Raw genomic sequence first — 23408 nt, forward strand, 5'->3', positions numbered from 1 at the left:
AAGCTTTGGTCCATGACTATCTGGATCCATTGCTTTTAAGCCTGGGTGAGATGGGTACATTACGGTGAAAGACAGATGGTTACCCATGGTTACCCTCATGGTGGACAGGAAGTGGGGTCTGGGGTCTGGGATCAGAGATTAAGGGACTGTTCTCAGTGCTTTATTTTCTACAATGAGGCCCTGCCTCTGGGTTTTCTTGCACATTCTGACAACACCACCAAATTCAGCCACAGCTCTCAATTGGTTGGCGAATGCCACACAACCAAACCATGTGAGAAGTCAAGCTGCTTTGTTAAGGGTTTATTCTCCCTATGAAGAGAGTCATGATATGCAGGAGTGCCAGAATATCTCGATGCAGGGTGAACTCTTCCTTGGTGGCCAAAGACAGACAGTTTATGATATTCTTTTCCTTGGTGTCTGTGAGAAGTTGGTGACGTAGATGTTGTATCCTTTCTCCGTCTTTCATTGTGTATTTCAATGACAGCTCTTAAGACAGATACTTCAGACCTTGGCTCCCAAACGGTCTCACACATGCTTTGTTTTCTGCTACTTTTGTGGTCTCCCAGATAGCACACAGCTCAACCTTGTCCCTCAGGAGCCAGATAGAAATCCAGAGGCACCATACTGAGAACAGAAAGCCCTTGACTCTTGTTCTTCTGTGACTGCCACAGGGGCAGACATAGCCTTTGACCTAGGGCTGGCCTAGACTTATTTGTCTGCAAAGGGTTAAGGCTGGCACTGTAGTCTGCTTGTAACACTGTAACCCACGGGTAAAGTCCTGTCTGCATCTCCGACATGGGAAACATGCTGCATGGGAAACAGCAGAGACCTTGTCAACAGAACACTTTCACCCATGGGAATGAGGTTCCCCTTCCCTCAGAGACAGTGGCAGGCATCCGAGGACATTTCCCTGTGATGTATGAATAAGATGAATGCGATTGTCTTAGGGTTCCATTGTAAAGAGACACAGTGACCAAGGCAACGCTTATGAAGGATGTTTAATTGGGGCTGGCTGACAGCTTCAGGAGTGTAGTCCATTATCATCATGGCAGGAAGCATGCCAGCATCCAGGCAGTCACGGGGATGGAGGATCCTAAAATTCTACATCTTGATCCAGGCAGCTAGAAGGGTCTCAAAGCCCACCCCCACAGTGACACACTTCCTCCAACAAAGCCACACCTCCTAATAGTGCCACTCCCTGGGTCAAGCATATTCAAACCACCACAGTGATTACTAGGGACCACACTCTACAGAATGCCTAGAGTGCACCGCCAAACTGCACACGGAACCTCCAGTTGATTTTTCAGCACGGTCAAGTATTTGCCGTGCTGAGGATTCATGGGACATGCTGGTGGTCCAGGAGCTGGATGACTACACCCTGTGCCTCCTTGAGATGACTTTGTGATATGGTGACAGTTCTGTTTGATTCCTCCACCTCGAAATAAATTTGGACATACAAACAAACAAACAAACAAACAAACCAACAAATAAACAAATAAATGTAAATGGCTTTGAATCCATCTTCCTCCCCACTGAAAACCTTATCTGGAGGGGACAGGAATTGGAATTTTCTTTTCCTTTTTCTTTAACCTCTAGAACTGATTTGTATTCAGTTATCAGTTTAGATTTTTCTGCACTGCACTAGAAGACAGAAGCAGCTCCCCTGCCAATCTGTACCCCGGGGCTCACAGGGTCTCCTATGAGACAGACTGTCTCCACTGTTTGTGTAGTAGGCACAGCAGAAAGCTGATCAGTTTGCTGTAATTAAGCTTCAAAAGGGGACTGGGCCTCACTCTAATCTCTAGCTTGCTCCTTAATTCCTTCTCCATGGTCCTTGCTGTAGGTGGGAAGTGCCCACTGTGGTCTCCCAGGAGGGCAGGAGCCAGCCTACCTAACCTATCTACCAGAATGCTTTTCTCTGAACTTCCTCCAAGACAACCCTTTCCCCTCCGGTTCTCTGATTTCTACAGGGAGTTAATTGCCAGTGACCTTTTAAAACAAAAACTCCCCTTGGGTGTTCCACAAAGTCAGAAGGAAGAACCAAGTGCTATCAGGAAGCTGGGGTGGGGGTAGGGCTCACCTGCTACCAATGACCCCATGTCTGGGGGCTGGGAGCAGGGGGCCCCAGTTTCCCAGCCTTTCTGGAAACCACACTGCTCCAAGTGGGGCCTGCACAACCTAGGCCCCCTTGCTTTGTGTACTCTTCTTCTGAACCTCACATGAAGACCACAGTGGCTGCTTTTGTCCCAGGTAATCACCGGATGGAATTTTTTTTTTTTCCCTTTCCAGCACCAGCTACTGTGGAACTCATAAGGAACGTTTATAACCCTGAGGTCTTTATGTGGCCTTCGATTAATAAACACGAACCCACCTTTCTAGACGGACTGGGAAACCATTTTTTCCCCCTGTGTGCCGCTTCTGTGTGCAGGGTCCATGAATGGGGGCTTTCAGAACTTGGCCTTTCGTGGCCAGCTATCAAAGTGTTGTTCATATCCAAATGGACCGCCTGGAGGTGCGGCCAGGGCCACCACCGCCCAAGTGGCCTCCCAGGGCGCTGCTCTGATGGCCACGCTGGCCGCAGGAGCAGACTGGTGACGGCCCAGTTTCTTCTCTGGGACGGGTGCCGACCCACCAGGAGGAGGATGCGGACCACCTACAACTCTTCTCCACTGATCCCTCAAATAACAAAGCTGGTGTTTCCCCCTTTTGTGGTCTCCCATTTAGATCCGTATTTGGGGGGAAGAAAGAAGTAACATTTTAAAGGTTTTTTTTTTTTTCTGGTCTAATATTTTCTCCTTCTCTCTACCCCTCTCATCTTTCCTTACCCCTCCTCCTCCCTCCCTTCCCTTCTTTACATCCACCCTTCTATCATGTCAGTGTGAGGTCGCTTCTAGACTCTTCTTCTGTGTACTGCAGCCCCAACCTCTGAGCTATGAATGCTTTTCTGGGGCCACAGGAAGAGAAGCAGATAGTTTCAGGCTTGAGGATGGGAATGCCAGCTAGGTCCCTTGGTAAGACATAGAAGGCTGTGTCCGAGGACTTGTCAAGGACCCCAGGATCTGAGACTGGGCCGAGGAGGTCACAAGGAGTCTAGCTGGGAAGACCAGAGGACATCAGTGTGGGAGTATTCAGTACTGACTCTTAGCACTTGGCTCCACTGGGTCTTAGGGGAAAACCTGTCTAAGGAAAGAGCTCTTCACTTCTGGGGTTCTTTGATTAATGTAGGGCAGTGTCTGAGTCAATCTAAAATGGCGGGACCTCTGGGCTGCCACCCCACTGTGTGCCAGCATACGGGTCTGGATGACGATGACGTCTTCACAGTGAGGAGAAGCTGAAGAGCAGAAATGGATTTCCACCCTCACGAGGATCTCAGAGCTGGAGAGGGAGCCATTATGTACACAATGCTAATGAATACATTTTTTTCTTTGCCACATTATAGGGTTAGGGCTCCTTGGATGGAGTCTTTTACGTCTACCCTAGATACTTATTCTTAGAGAGGAGAAGAGGAAAACTGTGCCCCCCCACCCAACCCCATGTCTGCTCAGAGACCACCACCTGCCTGACTGCTACACAATCCCCAACCCTCCAGGGAATCATGGGAAATGAAAGAGATGGCAGACTTAATTCTGGCGGCGATGATGCCACAGAATGGTAGATGGAAGTCTGTCTGCAAAGCCCCATCCGACTCTCAAAGCTTGAACTCTGATGGCACCTGTGGGAATCCTCAGCCTCCCATATCGTAGGCCTCATGCCCTCAGCATGTCTAGGGCTCCCGGAAAGCTAGAAGTCACCTTCTCTTCCTTCCTTCCTTCCTTCCTTCCTCCCTTCCTTCCTTCCTTCCTTCCTTCCTTTCTCCCCCCTCCCTCCTCCCCTCCCCTCCTCTCTCTCCCTCCCTCTTTCCCTCTTTCCCTTCCTTCCCTCCTCCCTCCCTCCTTCCCTCTTTCTGTCTGTATGTCTTTCTTTCTTCCTCCCTCCCTCCCTCCCTCTTTCTGTCTTCCTTCCTTCCTTCCTTCCTTTCTCCCCCCTCCCTCCTCCCCTCCCCTCCTCTCTCTCCCTCCCTCTTTCCCTCTTTCCCTTCCTTCCTTCCCTCCTCCCTCCCTCCTTCCCTCTTTCTGTCTGTATGTCTTTCTTTCTTCCTCCCTCCCTCCCTCCCTCCCTCTTTCTGTCTTCCTTCCTTCCTTCCTTCCTTCCTTCCTTCCCTCCCTCCGTCCGTCTGTCTGTCTGCCGGCCTGCCTGTCTATCTGCCTGCCTGCCTGTCTGTCTTCCTGCCTTTCTTTCTTTCTTTCATTCTATCTAAATTTTAGGAAACAAAGTTAGCTGGGGAAAAGTGTGTCCAGGCCAGAATGACCTTTGAAAACTTACAGGTGAGGCCTGAGGGCTCCATCCCAAGCTAAGCTCATAGAGATTTAGGAGGACAGGGCTGGTGAATGGGGGCTTGAAAGAAGTTAGAGCAGGTCCAGGGAAGTTGGGGGCAGGAGAGACGGGACTGTAATTAAGCTCGTCTCAGGCTTGGTATCAGATGCTTTTGTTATATGGTTTAGGTACACTGGTGGTGAATGCTGGAGAGGTGGCTTTGACAAGGGGAGGTAGGCCCAGGAGTTTGGTGTCTTTTCTTTTTTTAACTTTTTTTTTCTCTTTTCTTTTTTTCGGAGCTGGGGACTGAACCCAGGGCCTTGCGCTTGCTAGGCAAGCGCTCTACCACTGAGCCAAATCCCCAACCCTGGTGTCTTTTCTTTATCTCCATAGTCCGACCAACCCAGAGAACCAATCAAGTCCTCCACTTGCCAAGTTCAAGAGGAGGCAGCCAGGCCTGCCGGACATTTCCTTAAATGCCCAAACCCGTTCTGAGGACATAATTCAGGAAGACTGGTTGACTGTACAGCATTGGTCAAGGGGATAGCTGTCTCTCAAATTTTTCTTCACACACACTCACCACCCCCACTATACATGTACACACACACACCACACACCACATATACACCATACACACATATATACATACATACATACATACACACACACACACACACACGCACACACCATACACACATACACACACCCAACATTCTCACAAATGTTTTAAAAAGTAAGGTTTTCATGGAAAATGAGAAACCCCTCAAGCCCAGGTCCTGCCTCACACATTCATCATGTCATGCTGAGGTTCCCAGAGTTCTCGTAACAAGGGATTGACTCCTCTAGCTTTAGTCTCAGAACATGCCAGTGCCAGGTGACCCAGCTGACATCTCTCTGGGGCTGTGTGTTTCAGCCCCTACTACTTCCTAGTCTTGTGGCTGTGACCAAATACCTGAGCCAAAGGGACTCAGGGAAAGGCAGATTTTTATTCTGACTCACAGTTCGTCACCATGAGAAGGTGAGGCTCGGGATTAGGAGTGGGGCAGGAGGAGGCTGGTCAGATCGTGTTCCCGGCCAGCTTCTTTGTGTGCAGTGATCTTTCTATCGGTCTGATACCGGGAGCCCAAGGGATGCTGGTGTACACATTCAGAGTGAGGTCTCCCTTCCCCGCCTAACCTCTCTGGGGATGCCCTCACAGGCATTGCTCCAAATGTGTCTTCTGGGTCATTTGGAATCAAACTGACAAAGAGTATTCTATCCATCATATGTCTCCCCGGAAACCCAAGGAAGCTTCCCAGCTAGGAGAGGGGGAGGGGCTGCGGAGAGATGTGTGGGGAGAGAGCAAATGCTGTTGGGGAAATGGAAAGGAAGGAATTTTACAAGCAGGAGGTTCTGGTGGCTGCAGGAGGAAGTTGCCTGGCTTGGCCACCTCTCCAGTCTCCACTCACCTCATCCCTCCCTTGAGCTTTGTCCCATCCAGGGGACATCCAGCAGAGCACTAGGCCTGATGAATTCTTAGTGAGTGTGATGTGGGTGGCCGTGGCCCCTGAAGGACCAGACACCCTTCTCTGGGACACTGCTGGAGTCAGGAGTCATTGCCTTAATCTGCCCGGGGGGGGGTGTCTTAATAGTCACAGGCAGAGGTTGTGGGGGGTACAGAGGGACACGTGGCTCTTGTCACCTGGGACTTGTCTTCCTTCTGTTAGCTATCTTCCTGTCCTCAAGATGAATAGGCAGAGTTGGGGAGTGCCTGGAATGCCACGGTCTCTGATCTGGGATGTGCTTCTATGAGCCTGAGAGATGATACAGCGTTTGTGGGCAGACAGCACTTGTTCAGGGACACAGCTGCAGCCAGGACAGCGGGCATTCTTAGCTGCTGCCTCATGGCCACCCCAAGCAGCTGCCTGGTCTCTTTCCCATGTTTGCAAACATGGGAACTTGTATGAGTCTGATGCCTGGAAGGCTTGCACAAGGAGGGAGCTCAGCTATTAAATCCTGGGCTCCTAGCACTAAGGCTCTGCAGTGTTCCCAGACTTCTGTATTGTATCTGAGACAATTGGTTCTCCATTTTGGCCAGTCATCGAAGAGACATGAGCAGGATTTACAACAGAGAACTCAAAGTCCAATTTGTTAAGTTGTGAGACCAGAGGTTAAGTTAAAAAGTGAGAGGTGAAGTGGGAGCTAAGAGGACAGAGAAAGCAGGAGGCAGGAGGGTGAGAGGAAAGGGGAAGGGCCTGCCTGTGGCTAGTGCCTGGTAGCCCATGGTGAGAGGGAGAGACTTGCACTGCATTAAGAAGAAAACAGTCACGCCTCAGTGAAACAGAAGCCTGAAGAGCGGGACTCCATCCCTGGCATCCACACGTGGAAAAGGGAACTAAATCCAGTCTCCTGATGGCTGTATATGTGCTGTGGTGCACATGCCTCCCCATGCCAAGTAAATAAGTAATAGACAGACAGATAGATAAATCAATATTAAATAAATAATAAACTAATGTAATTTTAAAATACAGTGTTTTTAAAGAAAGAGAGAAAAAAAGAAAGCAGTAGAATATTTTTTTTTAAATAAGGAAAAACAGACCAAGAAATCACCTAAAGGCACCGTGAAAACTTCATAGCTCACAGTACTTTTTCTAAATAACCCAAAACACCAGGGAAGGGCCTCAGGAATCACACGAAACAGAAGACAGTGCCTGCTTCCAGGGAATGTCTTTAATCTATGCACGGTTAAAGAAGTGAACGAATTTCCAATAATTAAATCCCACCTCATCCCCATGGGAAGGATTGGTGTGTGTGTGTGTGTCTATGTTTGTGTGTGTTTGTGTGTATGTATGTGTGTGTATGTGTAAGTGTAAGTGTGTGTGTATGTATGTATGTGTGTATATGTGTGCGTATATGTGTAAGTGTGTGTGTTTGTGTGTATGTGTAAGTGTATGTGTGTATGTGTGTGTATATGTGTAAGTGTGTGTTTGTGTGTATGTGTGTGTGTATATGTGTGTATGTATGTATGTGTGTATGTGTGTGTATATGTGTAAGTGTGTGTGTGTTTGTGTGTGTATGTATGTGTGTGTATATGTGTAAGTGTGTGTATGTAAGTGTGTATGTATGTATGTGTGTATATGTATGTGTATATGTGTGTGTGTATGTAAGTAAGTGTGTGTATGTATGTATGTGTGTATATGTGTAAGTGTGTGTGTTTGTATGTGTGTGTTTGTGTGTATGTGTGTGTATGTGTAAGTGTATGTGTGTGTATGTGTGTGTATATGTGTAAGTGTGTGTTTGTGTGTATGTATGTGTGTGTATATATGTGTGTGTATATGTGTGTGTATGTATGTGTATATGTGTGTGTATATGTGTAAGTGTGTGCGTTTGTGTGTGTATGTGTGTGTATATGTGTACGTGTGTGTTTGTGTGTATGTATGTGTATGTGTAAGTGTATGTGTGTGTATGTGTGTGTATATGTGTGTGTATATGTGTAAGTGTGTGTGTTTGTGTGTATGTATGTGTGTGTATGTATGTGTGTATATGTGTTTGTGTGTATGTATGTGTGTATATGTGTAAGTGTGTGTGTTTGTGTGTATGTATGTGTGTATATGTGTAAGTGTGTGTGTATGTGTGTGTATATGTGTGTGTTTGTATGTATGTATGTGTGTATGTGTGTGTGTATATGTGTAAGTGTGTTTGTGTGTGTGTGTGTGTGTGTATGCTGGTGTAAGTGAACTCAGAATGTTTGAGAGAAATACATATCCAGAACTCACCTTGTGAACCTGTCTAATCCGTATGCGACAGCCTGATGTCCCGCTGGGTGGAATCTCAGCTCACAGGAGCTGCCCCGCCTACCCGCCTCACCAACCTGCACCTTGACAAGCAAACAGCAAATGACAGGAATGTTTGACTAGGGAAAAAAAGGGCCTTTCTATTACTTATAAATAGATAAATGAAAATATAAGAATTAAGATTTTAAAGAAAAATTTTATAATGTTAATTCATTAAGCACCGTAGTGACTTAGACATTTCCTTTAGGAGGTAGGACAGTAGGTCAGTTGGTAGAGCATTGGCCTGGCACCCAGGAAGCCTTGTGGGTTAATCCTCAGTACGACACAAACCAAGCCTGTGATTGCAGCACTCAGGAGGTGGAGGCAGGAGGACAAGAAACGTCAAGGTCACCCTGGGATGCTTAGCAAGTCTGAGGCCAGCCTGGGCTATGCCAGGAGACCCCAAAACCTTTCTTTTTTTCTAGAATGAACGAGAGGAAAAGTGGATATGTCTGCTTTTATAAAGGTAGAGAGACTCTGGTCCCAAGTTGTGCTTTGATTACATGAAGTGACATTGGGTTTGTAAAATGCTTGCTTGGTTACCCCCAGCACCACAGACTCTTCTGAATCTCATTTGGGTGCCCTTTAACTTTAATTCCAGCACACTTTAAGATGTGTACATATGAGTTTACATGTGCCAAGTATGTGTGTGCATACATTTCTGTGGTGTTTGTGTTTGTATATATGTGTTTGCATGTGTGTGAGTATTTGTATTTTTGTGGAGTCCAAAGGACAACCTCCAGTGCCAACCTCAGGAACAGAGTCCACCTCCTTTGAGGCAAGGATCTCTCATCGCACTGGAGCCCATCAATTAGGCTAGGCTAGCCATCCACCCAGCCCCTGGGTCTTTCCGTCTTTGGTTTCTGTCACAGGGATTCCAAGTCACCAAGCCTAGCTTTTCATGAGGATACCAAGGCTTGGACTCAGATCATCCTGCTTGTGAGGCAACCGTGCTATCAGCTGAGCCACGAGTCCTGCATCTTTCAGAGGATTCCATTGACCCAAGAACATTTCCTCTCTAAACTCCTGGGAACAATTAGCCACATCATGAACACGAACAGGTCATAGCTGGTCTCAGCCGGCAAGGGCTGGCCAGCTCTGGAGGTCACCCGGTTGACACATGATGCTGTAATGAATTTAACTGAGTTAAAACCCTTTGGTTGAAGAGGTGATTCTGTGTGCCTCCCTAGACCTGAGGGGGATGCTCTAAGTCCTCAGCCTGTCAGGCAGTGTGCACCTGAGGAAAGCCACTCTTTCTTCTGTAGTCTTCTTATTACTTCCCTCTCTATTGTACAGATGCCTCAACTGTAAATATCAATAAAATCACAACGATTCAAACATTTAAATAATTAAATCATAATGATTTAAACATTTAAATAATTAAACCAAATGATTAAAATCAAACACGAGCTTAAGTTTGAAAGGAGGCCAAGTTTTTCGTTGCTATGTTGGATGTACAGAGAAATTTTTTATAGATAATGTGGGCTAGTAATACCACAATGGAGTCTGGGGCAGAGTCAAGGAGGGAGGGGGCCTTCTGCCTTTTCACCCCGGTTACTCAGCAGGCTTTTCCTGGTGCTCCGAGGATGAGGGGAGCTGGGAGGCACTTCGAGTCTTTCCACGTGTCCTAAGAACATCGAGTTGACTCACAGCCAGATCTGGAGGAAAATTCACAGAAGTCAGGAAATTCCCGGTAGATGCTCTCATTTTACCCTCTGCTAACCCTGCAGAGAAAGCATAGGTAGGGTCAGACAGCAGGCCATTTCTAAAGAGGAAAAAGAAATCAAAGCGCGGCTGTTGCTGTTGCCTGCCTGAGGCAGGGCATGGAGTACTAACAGGCCTGGCTGAAGTCACAGAATCGGCCTCAGCCCAGTGACCCGGGGGCAGCCAGGCCTGGGCTGTTTCTTTGTTCCGTATTTGTACCTTTTTTTTTTTTTTTTTCAGAATTTCCCCCCTTTCGTTGGCTTTGACTCCCCGTAGGGACCAGGATCTTTCCTTTTGGGCAACACAAGATGCCCCAGGGCTCCTCCTTCCAATGGACAAGGCCAAATTTAGAGTCCGGGTTGCTCATTTGCGCTATGTATATAATTGAGCCTGGCACCGAAGGTTATCCTCAGAAGAACGGCATGGAAGTACAAGAAAGGAGAGACTAGATCCAAATTAGAAAAACGGACCTGAGGAGAGCTGTGGAGGCGAGGTCGGGAGGCGTGGCTGGGGGGTGTGGCTTCAGAAGGAGCCACCCTGAGCGGGGAGGAAGTACTGGTTAAGAAATGTGCCTTCCTAGGACACTTAAGGAAGCTAGGGTGGGCACTGCCATCTCTCAGGACTGTGTTAGGTCTTGGGAGCAGGCTCTGCTCGAACCTGTTTACGGCATGGGAAAAAGGCATAGCCAATTGGCATTCACTTACCAAGTGTCTAATTCTGTCTCCCAAGAAAGCAGAGGGCCCTGGAGGGCCCAGGTCTTAGCTCTGTTCCACGCTCCCACCCCGTAGTCCCCGCTTCCCGAGAATCTTTGTGTATAGCTGTGATGTTCCGAGCTTTGGGGAATAGAGTCCATCAACGCTCCACATCTCCAGATGGAGTGCCCCGCTGTTCATCCAAAATGCGGGCAAGAGGTTAGCAAGGGAATTGATCGGGGTGCTTGTCTTGGCAGAGCTGGTGAGTGGCCACGTGTACGCACACCTGTCACCTGTCACCCTTGGCATCTTTGGAGCTCTTTGAGGTTTGCTGTGTAAGGGAGGGCTTCAGGAGGCTCTAATCCTGTGTGGCCAGGCACAGAGCTGCCTGGTCGACCCAACTGTCCTGGCCGCCTTTCTTGCCTGCTGACTCATGCCAGGGTTGGCACAGTGGGCTTCCGGTTGTTTCCCAGTGGCTCGCCAGACTGTCTCTTCTACCAACATTCCTAGTGGTGTCCTGGCTCCTTATGACCCTGGGTTCTAATATTCTTGGGCTCCTTCAGACTACCCAGGCTGGCTGCTCTCCAACCTGCCTGGCCTTGTTAAAAGCAGAATGCCGTCTTTTACAGCCCTGCTGTTTCTGTCAAGTTCACGGGAAGCCTGCCGTTTTTACAAGGGAGATGGCCCCTTGGATGATCTCTTGCCTGGGTGGGCAGAGAGCCTGGGCTTCTGCAGGGTCCTCACTCAGGAACAGAGCCTTGGAATTGTTTCTGGTTTTTTTTTTTAATGATAGTTTAGAAAATGAAGTTCAAAGGTGAGGGGCTCTCTGGGAGGAAGGATTAACTGTGTTGACTTGGGAGCTGTTCAACCCTGGAAACAAGACTGAGGAACATAATCTATTTTGAACATTCTCTCCCTGAGCCAAGGTCCGTTATGGTGTAGAAATAGCTTCTCCACAGGAAAGAAAAATTCACGGCAAAGAATATATAGGTTGTACAAACAAACACCTTGTGTCTCCCACCAAAAGCTATTCCATGTAGCCACATGGAGTCTCTGTCCACGTGGGTGTGTTCACAGACACATGGAGACATCTTCCACATACTGAGTAACAGCTATGTTAAGAGGTGGCAGAGTAGCCTTGTCTAAGTGGATAGAAAACACTTACCTTGGGCTTTTAAAAAATGCCATAAAACCCATGCTGGCTTCAACTGCATAGAGATATATGAAAGGCCATGATGGCTTAGCATGCAGGGGCGGAGGCCAACATTCCCAGTACTGTTACATAGGGTGGCAGCAGGAGTTTCTTTTTTTTAACTTCTGAAATTCAATCTATTCCTACAAAAAAAAACAATCGCTTCAAGCACTGCAAGCTTAGACCTGCTCTGTAGGTCCTCTCTCAGGGCGCCTTGGGTGATCAGAAAGGCCACATGGTTCTTCTAATTTCATCTTTTTGCCACCAGCCACCAGTTGGCAGCCAGGGGAATCTTGAAGAAGCAAATCAAATCTATCTTGTGCCTACTTAAACTCTGCAGTGGCTTCCACTGCCTGTTTAAAGTTGACATCCCTTAGTTTAGCAGGCACCTCTCTTGGCCTTCTGTTCTTGTTATATTCTTTCCCTGTCCCCCGTCACTGTCTCTGTCTCTCTGTCTCTGTCTCTGTCTCTGTGTGTGTGTGCGTTCTGTATGTTGTGCGTGTCTGTGTGCTTGTATGTGTTGCGTGTCATTTTTGCTACACAGCCTTGTTTGTGGGATGCTCCGAGTCTGTATCCACCTCTTTCCCTCAGGTATCTTGATCCTCCCCTTCCTGCCCTTTCCTCTCTCCTAGCCTTCGGGAACCTGGAAGTCCTGCCTCTTTCTTTCGGCCCAGTATTGGCTGCTGGCATCTTTATTGATAGATCAAAAACCAGTTGGGGGCAAGGACCTTCAGCATCAGTAAACACAGACTCTTAACTAAATCAAAGCATCAGAACCACTCCTCTGGGGACATGTGGGGGCCAGAAGTTGATGTCATGTGTCTTCCTTGATGGCCCTTCACCTCAGTTTTTGAGACAGGGTCTCTCTGTGAGCCTAGAGCTCACGGACTGGGCCAGACTAACTGGACAACAAGCTCCAGGGATCTGCCTGTTTCCCTTCCCACTGGATTTGGGGTTGTAGGAGAGCCATCATGACCAGATTTTTATGTGGGTTCTGGGGATCTGAACACAGGCCTGCTCCCCAAGAGCTTCACCAACTGAGTTTTCTCCTTCATCCTTCTCTTTATGGGAACTCTCCACCCTCCACCCTCTACCCTCATCGGTAGGCCAGCCATTTCAAATCGAGCTTCTTTCTATCTTGAGTAACCTTGGAATGTGAATGCTACAGTGACTGAATTTGATGCCTAGGATAAGAGAAACAGAAAACAGACATGGTGGGGTTGGGGATGGCACTTACAGCCAAGGTAACCGGAAGAGGAATTAAGGTGACTTTGAGCAAAGGCTGAAGGAGTGAAGACGGTGTGAGGGACACAGATACCTGAGGGGAAGCATTCTAGGCAGAGGGGACAGCAAGTGCCAAGACTGTGAGACAGGAACATGCCTGGTAGCTTCAAGAACCACTAGGGAAGGGATGAGGTGGCCAGGAGCCTGGCTGAGGGCCACGGAGTTCTGAAACACACACAATTCTATGTGCATTTAGGGCCCCATGACAGTGGACATTTGTGGTCCCGAGGAATCAACTCAGCGGTGAAATGCTTGCACTGCAAACATCATTAGGAAGCACGGGGGTCTAAAAACATCATTTTCTTCCCACCTGCATCTCCACAGGCTCACCAGAAGCTTTTAATAGCAAGACGCCCCCTCTCTGACTCAGACATGCCTTCCCAGCACTTAGGGTCGGGGGTTAAGTAAGCAGTTCTATCCTTGGGGACCTGCTGGGGTGCTCTGCCCACACTGTATCCATAGCAACCTCAGTAGCAGACTCATTCATTCGATCCCTGTATGGAGAGTTACAGAAGTATACACACAGCTATGTTCTCCGATGGCTGGGCCAAATCGTGATTCGAGACGTCTCAAGTTCCCCCTCTCTTGTCACAAGGTTCCCTGTTTTACAGCTGTGAGCGACTGACATTAATGCATCGTTGCTGTTGTTCTCAAGTGTGCAGCTCAGTGACACTGGGTACATTGATGTCACTGTGCAGCCACCACCACTATCTATCTCCAGAGCTATCGTAGCCCCCAGATAAAGCTCTGCGCTTAGTAAACTCTGTCTCTCCACCACCTAGCACCAGGTCCTTTTTGTCTCTGAGCGTTTGTCTAGTCAGGGAGCTTCACCTAAGCTAGTCTGATGGTATTTGTGTTTGTCTAGTCAGGGAGCTTCACCTAAGCTAGTCTGATGGTATTTGTGTCAGGGAACTTCGCCTAAGCTAGTCTGATGGTATTTGTGTTTGTCTAGTCAAGGAACTTCACCTAAACGAGTCTGATGGTATTTGTGTACTCACTTCCATGGCTGCTTTATTTTACTTAGTATTATATTCTCAACATATGGCCATGTTGCAGAAAGTATCTGGTTTTCTTCCTTTTTAGGGCAGAGTAGTATTCCTTCGTATGTGGACATCTGTCCTTCTGTACCACAGTGGACCCGTTTATGGTCCCTTTGTCCATTGTCAATAACATTGCTGATATCCTACATGCCCAAACTCCTTTTACTTCAGTGTCTCCTTCCTTGAAGGAACCTCAAGCAAGTGTTCTTTTCAGCTACACCCAGTCTGTGTGGCTGCCCAATGCCCACTTTGTAGCACCTTCCCTTCATTAACTCAGTGACTGACCAGGAACCGGACTCCTTAGTCCTAGAGAATGAAAAGCGGGGTAGCTTCCACCGACATCCATGCTGACAATGCTGCTGGTGTGACACCTTGGTGGCGTCACCAGGGATGGGGTCCACGGATTTCCTACATGCTCAGCCTTTGACCTTTGACCCCTTTGGCAGTGGGGATGAGTATCAGCAGTGGGCAGTGCTGAGGGGAGAGGCAGAGGATAATCCCTGTGGCCTCGTCACTTATGTGAAGACCGGACTCTGAGGGTTATAGCACAGTCTTTGCCTCAGTGGCTTCAGCTAGCCCACCCCATCTGAAGTTGCTCATTGCACTGCTTCTGTGAGGGAGGCAGTTTATTCACCAGCATTTGAAATGAGGAGAAAGGGATACAAATTAGATTTCAAGTACACACACACACACACACACACACACACACACACACACACGCCCATGCTGCTTCTGCATTATCTCATGCCTCCGAAGTGTCTGTCCCATCCACGACAGAGTAGCCTTTCTAGACACAAGCTACTTGCTCTGGGTCAGGGTGCAGGATACCTCATTTAGCTGAGCCTCAGTTTTCTCAGTGTTATGACATTAATGGCAGAAGCCATGTCAAGTTAGCCACAAAGATTAGTGAAGTGAATGCATGATTTCGTACTCAGAAGTCACTGAGCATGGGTATTACTATCAGTGTGGCCTGTGTCACCTTGTGGGCTCTAGCCTGTCTCACGCCTGCTTCAGAGCCCTTCTGTCCTCTCCTAATGAGGTGTCTCGGCCTTGCTCTCCCGCTGAGCCGTGCTCCTGGGAGATGTCTGCTGAGAACCCAGGATGAAACTGAGTCAGAGGTCTGTATAGACTTGACTCACCAGGTCTTCAAACCAGAAGATCACCCTGTGGGGCTCCTGATGTTCCTGGAAAATAAAAGAACTGAATATTATTGGGCTGAGTTCATCAGACACTTGTTCAGCCCTCCCTTTAGTGTGTCTGCTGTTTCGAAGGGAGTGGGCAGCCATCCAGCCAAGCCCGAGCCATCAAAGGCCGAGGCCCAGAGGCGGCACTGAGGAGTCTCTGCCCCTTCAGACACCTCACCCTCTTCCCACAGACCCGCTCTCCTGCAGGCCTCGGGCTAGAGAGTTTCCCCGCCCTCCAGGCTCCTGGGAAAATGTTTCCAAGGGCTGCCTCTGATGAGGTGTGTCACAACTGAGCCTTGCTGGAGGCCTGGGTGTGGCTGGGAAAAGGCCACCCAGACTCCAGAGAACAAGAAAGGGAAAGTTTCCAGTCTGGAGCCTTGAACTAAGGCCATTTCTCTCGTCCTTCTCCCCTTATTTCCCACTTCTTGGCCCCAACAATCGGACTTGTCCTCTTTATAACCCAGCTGCCTCTCCAGAGCTCCCCAGAAGTTAACATGGCTGCTGTGTGGTGAATCCTCAACCCCCGCTGTAACTGTTACAATGTAACAATGTAACTTAGCTCATCCTGCCCCTGCTTTACCCAAGGCCTGTCCTCTGTTGAATCAGCTGGTCAAGTTACACAACTGAGCCTTCCCCTTCTCGTGGTGTGTGTGTGTGGTGTGTGTGTGTGTGTGTGTGTGTGTGTGTGTGTGTGTGTGTGAGAGAGAGAGAGAGAGAGAGAGAGAGAGAGAGAGAGAGAGAGAGAGAGAACACATTCTAAGAGTTCTCAGGGTAATTAGTTCTCAGCTTTCACCTCTTGGTCAAAGCAAACCACTTGAGCTCCAGCCATGGGGCCAAAGCACTGGACCCAAGGAAGGCAGACGGAACTCAACACTTTAGTGTTTGTTCTACTTTAGTACGTGTGCAGGACTGACTTGGCTACAGCCAGCTCTCTGTGAGGGAGACTGGATATGTGAGCTTTCTTCTGAGTGGATGTCTTAGTTACTTTTTTATGGCTGTGACCAGAGAAAAGTAACTTCAAGAAGGAAAGGTTGCTCTTGGCTCAAGGTTTTCAGGGATACAGTCTATCGAATGTGGTGGGGAAGGCTTGGTTGCTGGGGAAGGCTTGGTTGTAGGAGCTGGAGGTGGCTGATCACATTGCGTCCACAGTTGGAAACAGAGAGAAACAGAATTCTGCACCTCAGTTTCTTTTCCATATTTGTCCTTTCTCTTTTTTTCATTCAGTTGAGCACCCTAGCCAATGGGACAGTGCCACCCACATTCAAAGAATGTCTCTCACTTCAGTCCAGCCAAACATGAAACAGCTTCGCTGACATGCTCAGTGGTGTGCCAAATCTTAGGTGATTCAAAATCTGATTAAGTTGACAGTGAATATTAACCATCATGGTGATCAAGGCTCAGTTAAAATGGAGGAGGGAGGAGAAGGCACAAGTAACAGTTGGCATTTCATTCCATGAACTACATTCTCCCTCCTGAGCCTCATATAACCTTGTGCTCTTCCTTCTCGAACTTGCTATGCAGCCAAGGATAAGTGTGAACCTCTGATCCTCCTGAAAGCTAGAATTCTAGGTAGACACCACTACATTGGTTTATGTGGTGCTGGGGATTGAACCCGGGGCATCAAGTAAATGTCCGTCCATCCATCTGTCCGAGTCGTGCCTCCACTTCCATCTCCTCCTCTGAAGGAGCTCCAACAGCCAAGAGGGTCCATCTCAGCAGCATCTTGCAGCAGCCAAAGCTGCTCTGTGTAGCTGTGTAGCCATCTATATGTAGTCCAGGCCCTGAGGTACCAGTCTTGACCAACTTAATCGTAATTTGTTTTTTTAACAGAGGAATGCCACAGACAATGTTAACTTTGAAACCATTTCTCTAGAACATTCTGCACGGTAAATTTCTCTTTGACTTCCACAGAGGTGTCTGGTCTGCCAAAAGAATTAGAAATGCAAAGCCAATATCTTTCTCAAGAGAGTCAATGTAAACAGCTTGCAAAGCTTCTCTTTCATCATTTCCAACTCAAGGGCAATTGTGGGCCAGACACACATGTGCCTCTTGCTTTGTACAAGGCGATCTTAGAAGTTTGAGAGAAATTGAGATGAGGTTGAGGAGAGGCAGTTCAAGTCCAAGATGCCCAGGACACTTCTCTGAAAAGACCTTCTCAGGCATGGCGGTGACTTTGCTCAAAGGTTGTTAACTGAGGAATGAACTCATCTCTGGTCAGACATGATTGTCAGTCACGCACACTGGGTTGCTGAGCATCCGGGGCCCACGAACAATGGAAGGACCTTGTTGGGTGCTGAAGTCAGGACAGATGATATTTCCAAAAAGGACTTCTCTGAGGGCCAACCCACTGTCAGCCAGAGTAGTCTCTTGAGAAAGGAGACCTTCCTTTCTAGTAGTGATGATGGAAGTTCTCTGGCTCACTCTCCCTAGACAACCTACTGATCGCAGAGAGACTCCAGCATGTCCTGCCTTTGTAGAGCTTGAGATCACCAAATAATGGGGCAGAAGACACAGAGGGCATAGAAACCAAGAGCAAATAAATCACTTGCAGGAACTGGAGGAGGGGCTTCAGACACGTGACTTCAAGGACCCTTAGGGCCACTTATATAGAGAGTGATCATGGAACATTCGCTCACAGATAGTAACTGTGCTTGCTGACACAACTGAGGGGCGTCATCTGCCTGGGTGTGGGCCCCTTGATGGAGGTGGGTAGCCTTGCTATCATGTCCAGTCCTAAGGAGCAGCTGTGTGTTTTCTACCCAAAAGTTCAAGGGCTAACACAGGACTGTACATGGCTGTGACACACATCACTGCCCCTAGCTGTAGACTGGACAGTGTATTAGTCCTGAAAGGTCATCGGTACTTCTTAGATCCATTGTAAAATGAGGCCAAGTCCCCAAGGAAGAGGTTCCTAGAGTCCCACAGGGTCTTCTGTCCCAGCAAGAATTATTATACACTCTTTTGATGTTGTATTGAAACTGTGTTGCTCCAGTGTTGCTGGCGTGTGTGTGTGTGTGTGTGTGTGTGTATTCATGTGTTTAACACAGTCTTGAGATGCTGGCTTGGACTCCCACACTGCCTACTTTCTGCTCGGGATACTGCCTTCTTCACAGACCACTCCTCCTTGCCTGATATTCCTCTGAGTGGCAGGAAATCCAGTTCCACACTTTTTGCTGATTTCTTTAACGTTTAATGTGTAGTTGGTAACGGAGATAACAGGGATGCCCAAGTAACCTTTTCTGTCTTCTTATTTGACAGATTCAGAGCCCAGTACCTTGGACTCACAGTCTTCTACTACTCTGTTCCTGTCCTCAGAGGAGCCTGGCCCCTCTACAGCAGCTCTGCCATCTCCGTCCTCCTCCTGTGAGCCTCAGCCTTTCTCCCCAAGCCCCACCATGTTACCCTCTCTCCTGCAGCCTCTGCCCATTGCCTCTACAGCCCCAGCCCCCTGTGTCCCTCGGCGCACTGGGCTCTACACCATTGTGACCTCCTCCCCAGAGGCTGCGCCCCACCTTGTTGACTGGCTGCCAAGCTGCCCCTCAGCCACATCTCCCGGTGTCCGTGGCAAGGATCGTGAGCGGCCACAGACCATGCTGGCCCCAGCCCCAGCCTTAGAGAGGGGCCACAATCAGCACCCAGGCCCTGCCAGGGATGGTCATGCTGAACATGCTGGAACCTCCCCACCCCCCTGCTCCCCTCCAGCCACTGCTCCCACTCTGGAGGCCAATGTTGGGGACATCCTGGTGGAGCTACGGACAATGAATGGCCACCTAGACATCATAGCAAAGGCCCTCACTAAATTGGCCTCGTCACTGGTGCCCCAGTCTCAGTCAGTGCCTCAAGCACCAGATGCCAACTAACAGAATTGGATCTCCCAAAACAAAGGGATGGTGAGGGTACCACACATCCTCACTGACTCCTCTGACCCTGACTCTGAGGGAGATAAGCAAATCAGTGGAAGAACCAGTCACTCGGCTTGGTTTTATAACAGAATGGATGCCCTTGGCCTGTCACTCAAAGGATGGCATGTCTCTTGCTGGTGCCACAAGCTGACAAGCTAAAGCCTTTGTGTGTTTCCTTTCACCTTCAAATGCCCCTCACTCGTTTTAAATCCCTGGTGAGAAAAGCACCTCCAGAAGGTCTTTGGGCAAGGTGATTAGAAAAGCAACATTTCCTCCCCAGTCCATTGAACCCTGGGCAAAGTGAGGGGACTGATGGGAGAGGAGGTCCTGTCATCTAAAGCACCCTCTGGGGCCCCTCCAGCATTCCTTTCTTGAGATGCTAATGGTGTGTCCACCTCCACTGGACTCCTGTGGGTTCCACATATCTCTTTTTAAAGTATTTTTAGGAAAAACAAATTGTTCTTTCTCATTTATATCTACATTTCAAGAGTTTAGGAAATAGGGCAGGAGGAAAAAGGACAGAGCAGAAAAACTGTGGGTTGGGGTATTTAAGTCCTTCTTATGAATAAGAAAGAATTTTGTGTGTGGTGAATAAAGTGTGTGTCTATACTCTCTGAGCTCTGGCTTTTGGACTCTTCTCTTCATGGCTGTCAAGTCCAACCCTCTCCACCCTACCTCACCCCCACTCCTGGAGTCTTCGACTGTTTTCAATGCTTAGGATGAAGAAGCAGCTGAAGGTTCTCACGGGTCTTAAAACTCTCAGTTCTCCCTACATCTAATACATTCATCTTTCCCCCTCTGAGCCCGAGTAGAAGCCTAGTGACAGACAGTAGCCAGTGAGGGGGAAGCCAGCATCCCTGGCCTCTCTGCTCCTTAGCTGCCTGCCACTTTCCCCAGCGTGGACAACACAAACTGTCTCCAGATGTTGCCAATGTTCTTGGATTGAGGTCCACTGACCTAGGCAGAACGTTGTAAATTTGCAGAACCCCATGTTCTCCCACGGTTTCAGGGGCAGGATTCTTCCCCCACCATCCTTTTTGAATTAGAACATGGATGCTGTCAGCCCAGGGTGCAGAAGCCAATCTAGGACCTTTCCCTGTGGAAGAAATCTAGGGCCTGAAAGCATACCACACTGTCGTTGGGCATTATTAGGGTTCACAACTGGTACAAGAGCTAACAGCAGGGTCCGTTCGGTTCTTCTGGTTTCTAGTACTTCTCAGACCTTGGTGGGCAGGATCCATGTGGAGGAAAACTCAGATCTGACTGTACAGCTCTGGGGCGAGGTCACAGGCTCATACCTCTAATTGACTCCACGGAGGACAGTTACATTTCCCAAGAAACACTTGGAGTTGCAAGCAAATTATTTTCTCCCAGGAGCTTGAACTTGAGTCTGTACTCAACAGGGGCCTGGAGTCTAACATCTAGCTAAACATTTCTGTTTGAAGGATCTCTCTCTCTCTCTCTCCCTCTCCCTCTCCCTCTCTCTCTCTCTCTCTCTCTCTCTCTCACACACACACACACACACACACACACACACACACACACACTGTGAAGTTCATCAGGCCCCATCCTCCAGGGTCTCCCAGCCTAATAACTCACACTAAGGGGGGTCATCAGATTTCCAGGCTGTGCGGATAGTAGTATTCACAGTGAGGCCAGGCTTCCTTCTTGTGGGTTGACTTTGGGAGTAACTTATTTAAGACCTTTGAGCCTTGATCTGATTGTTTGTGTCAAGTGAGGCGATCACCTGCTCTGCAGAATCGGGCACTAAGGTGAAGGGATGCGACGGTTCAGATGTTGCGATAGAATCGCAGCTCACATTCAGACAGACAACACCAGGTCAATGCAGTTCCACTTGAGAGAGGTTGACCGTGGGGGAAGGGGTCAAAAAGGGGCGACAGAGACAAAGTGGGGAAAAGAGAGAGATGAAGGAGAAGGAGCGAGGGTCAGGAAGGGTTGGCCTTTTATTTAGGCTGTGACATAACCGCTTGCAGTAAAGGTGGGAGGTAAACCAAATGGGTGCTGGGAGTGTATGGCGATTGCCCGGCAACAGATGTGCGGGTCCCTGTCGCCTATGGGTGACGTCACTGTCATCACTGGGTTCAGAAGGGATCTGCAACCAACTGTAAAGCCGGCTCCTGATAACCAACACCAGATAACCAACACAAGCACCTGTTTATGAACTCTATGCTGTACCCACAGGAGGCCATGTTACACAAGGGAGTCCTATACTCAAGTCTCAGATACTATGCCTCTGTCTCTAAGAGACGCAGTTTCTCTCTATTGTTACTTTGTATTTATTTTTTTAGACATGGTCTTATGCATCCTAGGCTTCCCTTGAACTCATCATGTAGCTGTGGTTGACCTTGAAGCTTCGGTTGACCTTGAATTTCCGATCCCCTTGCCCCCATCTTCCACACAGTGATATTACAGGCCTGTCCATCATTCTGAGTTTATGTAATGCAGGGGATCAAACCCAGGGACTCCTCCTGTACGATAGTCATGCACTCCACTCACGTAACTACATACACCCATCCACTATTTATTTTTATTTTATTTCATTCCATCCCATTTTTCAGGAAAAGAGCCCATGTTCCGAAAGGGCTGTCTGCAGGCTGACCAGTGTGGATTCCTACCCCGATAGACAGGACCCTAGCAACTGTCTTGGTCCCTTTGTGTTTGTTAAAACCAAACATCCAAGACTAGGAGACCTAAGGCGACGCAACAGCATTTCTCACGCTGCTGGAGAGCGGGAAGTGCAAGGTCAGGGAGCTGACAGTTGTGGTGTCTGGTAGGGGACTCATCTTCACTTCTGAGGTGCTGCCTTTTCTAACACACCTCTAATCCCGGCACTGGGGAATCGGAAACAGGAGGATGAGGAGTTTTTGGTCATCTTTGGTTATGTGTGAATTCAAGGCTAGTTGTCCATACCTGGGACCCTGTCAGAAACAAACAACAGATAAGGAATATTGCTTCCTTGCTCTGTCACCACGAGCTAGAAGGGCAGGAAAGGCCTTTCTAGGTCATCCATCCCCTCTTTGAAGGGCACCGTTCCATCAGTGGGAGTGGAACCCTAGCTGGGTGTAGAGGCACACGCCTTTAATCCCGTCACTTGGAAGACAGGCTGCTGGATGTCTGTGGGTCCCAGGTCAGTCTCGTCTATATAGAGGGACATTGTCTGAGAACAAACAAAATGAAACCAGAGTGGAGTCCTGACCAGATCATCAGTTCCTCAGTGTCTTTGCCTTTTGTTCCTACCTCATTGTTTGTTTGGTTGGTTGGTTTTCAAGGCTTAACATATACATTTTTGAGAAGCGTAGTGTGTTGCAGTCTAAGCAAAATACCTCTGGGGACTAGCCTGGGCTATCTTGCTTAATCAGAACAATTTCTACCCTGTAGCTATCATGCTCCTGTGCTTTGTGCTCCCCGTGCTGGGCCTCGTTTAGCGCTTCTGATTACTTTGTAGGCAAGGTGAGGACTAGGGCCTGTACCCCCATTTCACCATGGCCCAGAGAGGCCATGTGTCCTGTCTGTGGTCACAGAGGCAGTAGCTAACAGAGCCTGGACCTTGTCCATGCCTGGGTTCCTGGCTGTGACTCTCCCCGCTCTTCGAGCTGCCTTTGGCCACTGTCTTTCCTCCTGGGTGGCAGCAAATGGGCTCCCTGGAGCTAAGAGGTCCCTGGGAGACGAGAAGATGGCAGGAAGCAAACAGGAAACGGGAGAAACAAGGCATCTCAGCATCTCCCCTCTCTCCACCCCTCTCTGGCTAGAGCGCCGATGATGTCATGCATCCTGGGGTTGGGGAGAGCAGGAAGGAAGTGCTGGGGGATGGAACAGTTGTGCCATGTGGGTGGCTAAAAGTATCCATTTCCCATTGGGTCCTCTGAGGTGAACGTTTCTCACCACACTATAGGCCCCAAAGCATCACCTGCTACTATTGTATGTTATTTCCCTCCTCCTGTGCCACCTCAGGACACCTGATTTAAACAACCAATTCTGGCCAGAGGTCAGAAAATGTCGGGCTCTCTGCAGGTCTCTGTACTGATCACATCCGGTTCCGGAGGCTCAGGCACGTTGCTACGGGGTTATCAGCAAGCAAGGACTCCACTATTTGTCTGCACAGGCATGCTGACCCTGTCCTTTGCTTTCATGGAGAATGCTGGCTAGGGAGCCAGTAAGACAGAGAAGCCTGAGCTGTCTCCACTGTGTCAAATCCTGGCTCTCCTGGAGTGAAAAGCTCTGACC

The 23408-nt window shown here is 48.7% G+C and overlaps 1 protein-coding gene across 5 annotated transcripts in view; it reads left to right on the top strand.

Annotated features, from left to right (window-relative positions):
* Runx2 (RUNX family transcription factor 2) overlaps positions 1-19780 on the top strand; it is a 326063-nt gene extending 306283 nt beyond the window's left edge. For all 5 annotated transcript variants that reach the window (XM_087567020.1, XM_087567026.1, XM_087567022.1 and 2 more), the window contains one exon: positions 18520-19780. In XM_087567020.1, coding sequence (XP_087423146.1) covers positions 18520-19121 — 602 coding nt within the window. In that variant the 3' untranslated portion in view covers positions 19122-19780. The remainder of the gene's footprint in view (positions 1-18519) is intronic.
* Positions 19781-23408: the final 3628 nt, after the last annotated feature.

This window comes from Rattus norvegicus, chromosome 9, assembly GCF_021556685.1.
Source record: "Rattus norvegicus strain SHRSP/BbbUtx chromosome 9, alternate assembly SHRSP_T2T, whole genome shotgun sequence".
Taxonomy (NCBI): domain Eukaryota; kingdom Metazoa; phylum Chordata; class Mammalia; order Rodentia; family Muridae; genus Rattus; species Rattus norvegicus.